Consider the following 8,626-nt stretch of genomic DNA (forward strand, 5'->3'; position numbering starts at 1 on the left):
TATTAACCCTATTTTTTTTCTGTCTGTAAATTGTTGTTGTTGTTGTTTTGTTCTTTGAGACAGGGTCGTGCTCTGTCACCCAGGCTTGACTATAGTGCCATAATCATGACTCACTGCAGCCTTGACCTCACAGGCTCAAACTACCCTCCCACTTCAGCTTCCCAGGTAGCTGGGATTATGAGTATGCACCACCACACCCAGCTAATTTTTTTCTTTTTTGGATAGAGACAGGGTCTCACTGTGTTGCCCAGGCCGGTCTCTAGCTCCTGGCCTCAAGTAATCCTCCTGCGTTGGCTTCTTAAAATGCTGGCATGAGCCACCATGCCTGAGTTTGGCTAGTCCTATATTCTCTAGAATTCTCTTTACTTTGTGCTAGCCAGTCTCTCATTATGCTGTTCCCCTGTTTTAATGAATAATTGTCTGTATTAAATTTTAGAACTTTGGACTTTTGAGTGGTTTATGTCTCCTGATTGGACCCTGACTAATACAGAGTTGATGCAGGAAGGGTCCCAGGAGACCGACCCACATAGATGGGATTTGGGCATAGGTTTGGTTATCCAAGGGGCCGTGCTGAGCTCCTTGCCAATGGGACATGGGATGCTGTTGATTTCCAGGAAGTGACCTCACAATGACTCAAGCTACCACTTATTGTTGATTGTGATGAAATGCCAGCTGTGGCACATGCCTTGGGTGCTAAGTGGCTGCTGCACTTGACCACTATAAAGACTGGTGTGGGAAGGGTCCTTTTGGATGTACTTGAGCAGGGTCCCCAACGCCGGAGCCATGATGAAGGCCTCTCCTGGCCCAGCTGTGGCCTCACGTTGGCCTCCCCAGGCCACGTTTCCGCTTGCCTCGCGGCAGCCTTGGCAAGCCCAGCTCCTGCCTGCTGAGGGCCTCTTAAAGAGGCTCATCTCGTGCCTCGCCGTGGCCTCCCCAGGCCATGCTCCCACCTTTCGGCAGCCTCTGCAGGCCCAGCTCCTGCGTCCCGATGGCCTTTTTGGGCCTGGCTTTGCCTCACCGCGGCCTCTTGAGGCGCAGCTTTTCCCTTCTGGCAACATCTCCAGGCCCAGAACTTCCTGAAATCGGCCTCCCCCGGCCCAGTTGCTGCCTGCCGGCGTCCTCTCCGGGCCCAGCTATTTGCTCATGGCTACGCCCACAGGCCCAGCTCCTGCCTCCGAACAGCCTCCTTTGACTCGGCTCCTGCCCAGCTCCCAGCAACCTACCTCGGCCCAAAGCCTGCTCCAGTCCAGCTCTCCAGGCCCGCCTCTTGCCTCGCAGCGGCCTTTCCAGGCCCAGCTCTCGCCTTGCGGCGGCCTTCCACGACCCCGCTCGTGCCGGCCTCTGGGCAGCCTCCACAAGCCCAGCTCCTGCCTCACGCTGGTCCCTGTAGGCCCAGCTTGTGCCTCGCGGTGGCCTCTCCAGACCCAGCTCCCGCCCACCCCGACGTGTCTCCCAGCCCAAAGCTCCCTTACTGAACGATGACCCCTCTAGACCCAGCTCCTGCCTGCTGCTGATGGCCTCTGCGGGCCCACCCAAAGCATCCCGAAGTTGGCTTCACCAGGCCTAGCTGCTGCCTGTTGTAGGCCCCTAGGGGCACGGCCTCTGCCCCACACCAGCGCCCCCGGAACCAGCTCTTGCCTCATCCTAGCCGCATCAGGCCAAGCTCCTGCCTTTTGGTGGTCTATCCATGCCTGGCTCTTGACCGCTGGCATCCTTTCCAGGCCCAGAACTGTTTCCAGTGGCCCTCTCCAGGCCTGGCTCTCCATCCGGGCTGCGTCCAGCGGTCCAACCCCTGCCTCACGACAACCACGTTTGGCCCAGCTCCTGCCCAGCTCCTGGTAGCCTTTGTAGGCCCCAGGCTCCTTGAAGTGAGGCCTCCCAGGCCCCGCCTTCGGCTCCCCGGTGGCCTGGAGAAGCCCAGCTCCTGCCTGACAGCGGCCTCTCCGGGCCCGCTCTTGCCTCGTGTTGGCCTCCCCGGGCCACGTTGCCGCCTGCCTCGCGGCAGCCCAGACAGGCCCGGCTCCTGCCTCCCAATGGCCTTTTTGGGCTCATCTCGTGCCTCACCGTGGCCTCCCCTAGGCCAGGCTCCTGCCTTTCGGTGGCCTCCGCAGGCCCGGCTCCTGCATCCCGATGGCCTCCTTAGGCCCGGCTCGTCCCTCTGAACGGCCTCTTTCAGAGGCCTGGCTTTTCCCTCGTGGCGGCCTCTACAGGCCCAAGTGGGCAAACCACCGCGACAGCCCGGTGGCTACCTCTTGGCCTCCTCTCCAGGCCCAGTGCTCTCTTGCGGCTGCACCTCCAGGCCCAACCCCCGCCTGCAGACAGCCGCTTCTGACTCGGTTTGTGCCCAGATCCCGGCGGCCTTCGTAGGCCCGAAACCTCCTCCAGCCCAGCTCTCCAGGCCCACCAGTGGCCTCGCAGCAGCCTCCCCGGGCCCAGCTCTTGCCTCACGGCGGCCTTCCCCGTCCGTGTTCCTGCCGGCCTCCCGGCGGCCTCGACAAGCCCAGTGCCTGCCTCACACTGGGCTCTTGAGGCCCAGCTGATGCCTCACGGTGGCCTCTCCAGGCCCAGCTCCCGCCCGCCCCAACAGCATCTCCCAGCCCAAGGCTATTTCAAGTGGGCCCCTCCAGGGCCCAGCTGCTGCCCCCCGGCCGATGGCCTGTGCGAACCCAAAGCGTCTTGAAGTTGGCCTCGCCAGGCCCAGCTCCTGCCTGTCGTAGGCCCCTGGACTTGAGGCACGGCCTCTGCCTCCTCACAGTGGACCCCCGCCAGGCCCAGCTCTTGCCTCAGCGTGGCCGCCTCAGGCCAGGCTCGTGTTCTGCCTGTGGGCAGCCTCCATGGGCCCAGCTCTCGCCTCTGGCCATCCTCTCCAGGCCCAGAACTGTTTCCAGCCAGCCTCTCCAGGCCCAGAACTGTTTCCAGCCAGCCTCTCCAGACCCAGCTCTCCTTGCCGGCTGCGCCTGCCGGCCCAGCTCCTGCCTCGCAACAGCCACGTTTGGCTCAGCTCCTGCCCAGCTCCTGGCAGCCTTTGTAGGCCCCAGGCTCCTCGAAGTGAGGTCTCTCAGGCCCTGCCTTCGGCTCCCCGGCAGCCTGGAGAGGCGCAGCTCCTCGTGACAGCGGCCTCTCCGGGCCCGGCTCGTGCCTCACGTCAGTCTCCCCAGGCCACGTTGCCACCTGCCTCGCGGCAGCCCCGACAGACCTGGCTCCTGCCTCCCGACGGCCTCTTTGGGCTCATCTCGTGCCTCACTGCGACCTCCCCCAGGCCAGGCTCCTGCTTTTCGGCGGCCTCCGCGGGCCCGGCTCCTGCATCCCTATGACCTCTTTAGGCCCGGCTCGTCCCTCTGAACGGCCTCTTTCAGAGGCCCAGCTTTTCCCTCGTGGCAGCCTCTGCAGGCCCAAGTTGGCAAGCTACCACCACGGCCTGGTGGCTGCCTCCCGGCCTACTCTCCAGGCCCAGCACTCTCTCGCGGCTGCGCCTCCATGCCTAGCCCCAGCCTGCAGACAGCTGCTTCTGACTCGGCTCGTGCCCAGCTCCCGGCAGCATTCGTACGACCGAAACCTCTTCCAGCCCAGCTCTCCAGGCCCACCTGTGGCCTCGCAGCGGCCTCCCCAGAGCCAGATCTTGCCTCACGGCAGCCTTCCCCGGCCGTGTTCCTGCCAGCCTCCCGGCGGCCTCGACAAGCCCATCGCATGCCTCTCACTGGGCTCTTGAGGCCCAGCTCACGCCTCACGGTGTCCTCTCCAGGCCCCGCTCCCGCCTGCCCCGATGGCGTCTCCCGGCCAAGGGTTTCTCAAGTGGGCCCCTCCAGGGCCCAGCTGCTGCCCCCCGGCCGATGGCCTGTGCGAACCCAAAGCGTCTTGAAGTTGGCCTCGCCAGGCCCAGCTCCTGCCTGTCGTAGGCCCCTGGACTTGAGGCACGGCCTCTGCCTCCTCACAGTGGACCCCCGCCAGGCCCAGCTCTTGCCTCAGCGTGGCCGCCTCAGGCCAGGCTCATGTTCTGCCTGTGGGCAGCCTCCACGGGCCTGGCTCTCGCCTCTGGCCATCCTCTCCAGGCCCAGAACTGTTTCCAGCCAGCCTCTCCAGGCCCAGAACTGTTTCCAGCCAGCCTCTCCAGGCCCAGCTCTCCTTGCCGGCTGCGCCTGCTGGCCCAGCTCCTGCCTCGCAACAGCCACGTTCGGCCCAGCTCCTATCCAGCTCCTGGCAGCCTTTGTAGGCCCCAGGCTCCTCGAAGTGAGGCCTCCCAGGCCCCGCCTTCGGCTCCCCGGCAGCCTGGAGAGGCCCAGCTTTTGCCTGACAGTGGCCTCTCCGGGCCCGGCTCTTGCCTCACGTCCGCCTCCTTGGGCCACGTTGCCGCCTGCCTCGCGGCAGCCCCGGCAGGCCCGGCTCCTGCCTCCCGACGGCCTCTTTGGGCTCATCTCGTGCCTCACTGTGACCTCCCCCAGGCCAGGCTCCTGCCTTTCGGCGGCCTCCGCGGGCCCGGCTCCTGCGTCCCGATGGCCTCTTTAGGCCCAGCTCGTCCCTCGCAACGGTCTCTTTCAGAGGCCCGGCTTCTCCCTCGTGGCGGCCTCTGCAGGTCCAAGTCGGCAAGCCACCCCCACGGCCCGACGGCTGCCTCCCGGCCTCCTCTCCAGGCCCGGCGCTCTCTCGCGGCTGCGCCTCCATGCCCAGCCCCCGCCTGCAGACAGCCGCTTCTGACACGGCTCAGGCCCAGCTCCCGGCAGCATTCGTACGACCGAAACCTCCTCCAGCCCAGCTCTCCAGGCCCACCTGTGGCCTCACAGCAGCCTCCCCAGGCCCAGCTCTTGTCTCACGGAGGCCTTCCCCGGCCATGTTCCTGCCGGCCTCCCGGTGGCCTTCACAAGCCCAGCGCCTGCCCCACACTGGGCTCTGGAGGCCCAGCTCAAGCCTCACGGTGGCCTCTCCAGGCCCCGCTCCCGCCCGCCCCGACGGCGTCTCCCGTCCAAGGCTCTCAAGTGGGCCCCTCCAGGGCCCAGCTCCTGTCCCCCTGCCGATGGCCTGTGCGGGCCCAAAGTGTCCTGAAGTCAGCCTCGCCAGGCCCAGCTCCTGCCTGTCGCAGGCCCGTGGACTAGAGGCACAGCTTCTGCCTCCTCATAGTGGACCCCCGCCAGGCCCAGCTCTTGCCTCAGCATGGCCACCTCAGGCCAGGCTCATGTTCTGCCTGTGGGCAGGCTCCACGGGCCCGGCTCTCGCCTCTGGCCAGCCTCTCCAGGCCCAGAACTGTTTCCAGCCAGCCCCTCCAGGCCCAGCTCTCCTTGCCGGCTGCGCCTGCCGGCCCAGCTCCTGCCTCGCAACAGCCACGTTTGGCCCAGCTCCTGCCCAGCTCCTGGCAGCCTTTGTAGGCCCCAGGCTCCTCGAAGTGAGGCCTCCCAGGCCCTGCCTTCGGCTCCCCGGCGGCCTGAAGAGTCCCAGCCGCTGCCTGACAGCGGTCTCTCCGTGGGTGCCAGTAATCCCAGCTGCTCGGGAGGCTAAGGCAGGAGAATTTCTTGATCCCGTGAGGAGGAGTGTACAATGTTAAAAGTTTCCTTTTCAAAGTTTCCCTTCTTCATAAAGAATAAATCATAAGTTTTAGAAATAATTTCTTTTAAAAACTAGCTTCCTTGAGACCTCCTTGCTTTGCGCTAATAACTGTTAAGCCCTATACTGTGTAGCTGTTAGATAGAAAAGAGTAAGTACAGTCTATGTCCTTGTACTTTAAACAATATATTTGTGCTACACATGCTTACAGGCACATAGTACAGTCTATGTTCTTGTACTTAAACCAAGGTATGTTTGCTGGCTGTGCTCACAGGGATGTCTTAGCTTGCTGCGTTCCTTATTTTGGAATGTCCTTTTTTTTTTTTTTTTTTTTTTTGACAGTCTCTCACTCTGTTGCCCAAGCTGGGGTGCAGTGGCACAGTCTCAGCTCCCTGCAACCTCTGCCTCCCAGGTTCAAGCGATTCACCTGCCTCAGCCTCCCAAGTAGCTGGGACTACAGGCGTGTGCCACCATGCCCAGCTAATTTTTTGTATTTTTTTAGTAGAGACGCGGTTTCACTATGTTAGCCAGGATGGTCTTGATCTCCTGACCTCGTGATCCACCCACCTCAGCCTCCCAAACTGCTGGGATTACAGGTGTGAGCCACCGCGTCCGGCAGGAAATGTTATAACTTGTCTATGTCTTTTCATAAACAACTTCCTCTTTTTCTTTATTCTCCATTAGTTTTACCTATTTAGCAGTGTTTTAAGTTGTTAGCCAATCAGGTTCAGTTTAAATTGTAATTTCTAGCTCCAGTCAATGGAGACAACACACAGCAGCAAGGACAAGCTGCATAAAGGATAAAAATTGCTTCCCTCTTTTCTCCAGAAAGTAAAATTACCTTACTGAGAAAACTTCTTTGTCTAAATGCTGATTTTTCCTTGCAGTACTGGGGAAGAAGCATTTTGTTTCTGAATAAACATTTTACTCATAACACAGAGGTTGCAGTGAGCCGAGAGCTTGCCACTGCGCTCCAGCCTGGGCGACAAAGCGAGACTCCGTCTCAACAAAACAAAAAACAAAGACTGGTTCTTGGCTTCTCGTGGCAAAGGCCTTGGCCACATCATTTTGGTCCTTAACACCATACATGCAGCCACTGGTCTTTTTTTCCTCACAGAGGAGGACAGAAGTTCTGTGTGAGGAGGTGGCCAGAAGGATGGGAGGACGGATAATTGGAGCTTGGAAGTAGAGGTGTGGTGAGTTTCATCCACACTGACAACTTCCTGATGGAGTTCTGGGTGGCAGAAGTGGGGCTGGGAGATGCTGTTTCTCCTCCATGTCCCTATCATCCCCGCTCCTACTCACCGCCATCCCATCTCTGGTCTTTAGCATCCGAGTGGTCCCTGCCTTCACGTCACTCCTAGTTCGTGTGCACCTGCAGCTCAGGCATTGCTGGGAAGCTGACTAGAAAATGCAGAATCTGGGCCGGGTACGGTGGCTCACGCCTGTAATCCCAGCACATTGGGAGGGCAAGGCGGGCAGATTACTTGAGGTTAGGAGTTTGAGACCAGCTTGACCAACATGGAGAAACCCCATCTACTAAAAATACAAAAATTATCTGGCTGTGGTAGTGGCGTGCATGTAGTCCCATCTACTCGGGAGGCTGAGGCAGAATTGCTTGAACCTGGGCCAGAGAGGTTGCAGTGAGCCGAGATCACACCACTGCACTCCAGCTTGGGCGACAGAGCAAGACTCCGTCTCAAAATAAAATAAAAATTTTAATTAAAAAAATCAGAATCTGGGCCCAGCAGCAGGCTCCAGGGACCCCCCCCGCCAACCCGCCCTTGGTGGAGTGTGAGCAGCCTTGGCCACCATGTCACCATCCTGCTCAGCTCCTGGGACGCCCTGTTCCTGCCATCCACAAGCTCTTCAGCCTGTCTGCTCCGGCAGCTGCCTATGACGCCCATCCCACCCTCCCTGCTGGTTGAAATCCTGCCCAGCCTGCAGAGCCAGAGCGTATGCCATCTCCTCCCCCTCCTTTTCCCTCCTCCTAGAGATCTTGATAGGGGAAGTCCTCCTTGATGCTCTGCCAAGACATGAAGTAACCTTGCCCTCCTCTGGAGTCCCACGGTACTTCCTCTGCGTTTGTCTTGTGGATTCTCAGTACCTGACTCGTCTTTAGCCCTGGAAGGCAGGAGCTAGAGGGTGAATAGCCCAGGGACAGCCAGTATCTCCAGGCCCCTTCATCATCATCTGAAAGAATCTAGGATATTCTACATTCCAGGTCCTCCCTTTAGGATGCTAGAGCTGAATTTCTGAGATGGAACCAGAAATGGGCTTCTTTTTTTTTTTTTTTTTTTGGGACAGGTCTCTCTCTGTCTCCCAGGCTGGAGTGTAGTGGCACAGTCACAGCTCACAGCAACCTCAAGCTCCTGGGCTCAAGCAGTCCTCCCACCTTAGTGGGAGTATCCTGAGTGAACTCTCTGGGAGGTTCTTAAGGGGTAGCCCCTGGTTTATGGAGAGAGGTAGTGACCACCCTCAACCAAGACACAGCCTGACTTAGCTTGAGTCCCAGGTCCTGTCAGGGTTGTTGCAAGGATCCCATAAAATGGCAAATGCACCCCAAATACAGCCAGCATAGTGCTCTGCATATAGAACCACCAGGAGGAAACAATGCTAAAGTACCACGCTCAGAGTTCTGCTCTCTACAGCAGTGAAAAACGAAAACACCGAGTTATCCACCCTCAAGGTTATCCAGCTGTGAAAAGAATGGCAGGGCACAGTGGCTCATGCCTGTAATCCCAACACTTTGGGAGGCTGAGGTGGGAGGATTGATTGAGGCCAGGAGGACCAGCCTGGGCAACAGAGCAAGTCCTCCCACCCTGATCTCTTTTTTTTTTTTTGAGACAGAGTCTGGCTCTGTCGCCCAGGCTGGAGTGCAGTGGTACAATCTCGGCTCACTGCAAGCTTCGCCTCCCAGGTTCATGCCATTCTCCTGCCTCAGCCTCCCGAGGAGGTGGGACTATAGGCACCCGCCACCACGCCCGGCTAATTTTTTGTATTTTTAGTAGAGAAGGGGTTTCACCGTGTTAGCCAGGATGGTCTCGATCTCCTGACCTCGTGATCTGCCTGCCTCGGCCTCCCAAAGTGCTGG

At 59.6% G+C, this 8,626-nt stretch overlaps 1 protein-coding gene across 9 annotated transcripts in view; it reads left to right on the plus strand.

Moving 5' to 3' along the window:
- The window catches only part of LOC134810458 (uncharacterized), a 106,410-nt gene that overhangs the window by 94,447 nt on the left and 3,337 nt on the right, over nucleotides 1–8,626 (plus strand). The window contains exon 18 of one of the 9 annotated variants that reach the window (XM_063814568.1): nucleotides 437–687. The exons of the other annotated variants lie outside the window; for them this stretch is intronic. Coding sequence (XP_063670638.1) covers nucleotides 437–438 — 2 coding nt within the window. The 3' untranslated portion in view covers nucleotides 439–687. Of the gene's footprint in view, nucleotides 1–436; nucleotides 688–8,626 lie in introns of those variants that run through there. 9 annotated transcript variants of the gene reach the window in all.

This window comes from Pan troglodytes, chromosome 6 (assembly GCF_028858775.2).
Source record: "Pan troglodytes isolate AG18354 chromosome 6, NHGRI_mPanTro3-v2.0_pri, whole genome shotgun sequence".
Classification (NCBI taxonomy): domain Eukaryota; kingdom Metazoa; phylum Chordata; class Mammalia; order Primates; family Hominidae; genus Pan; species Pan troglodytes.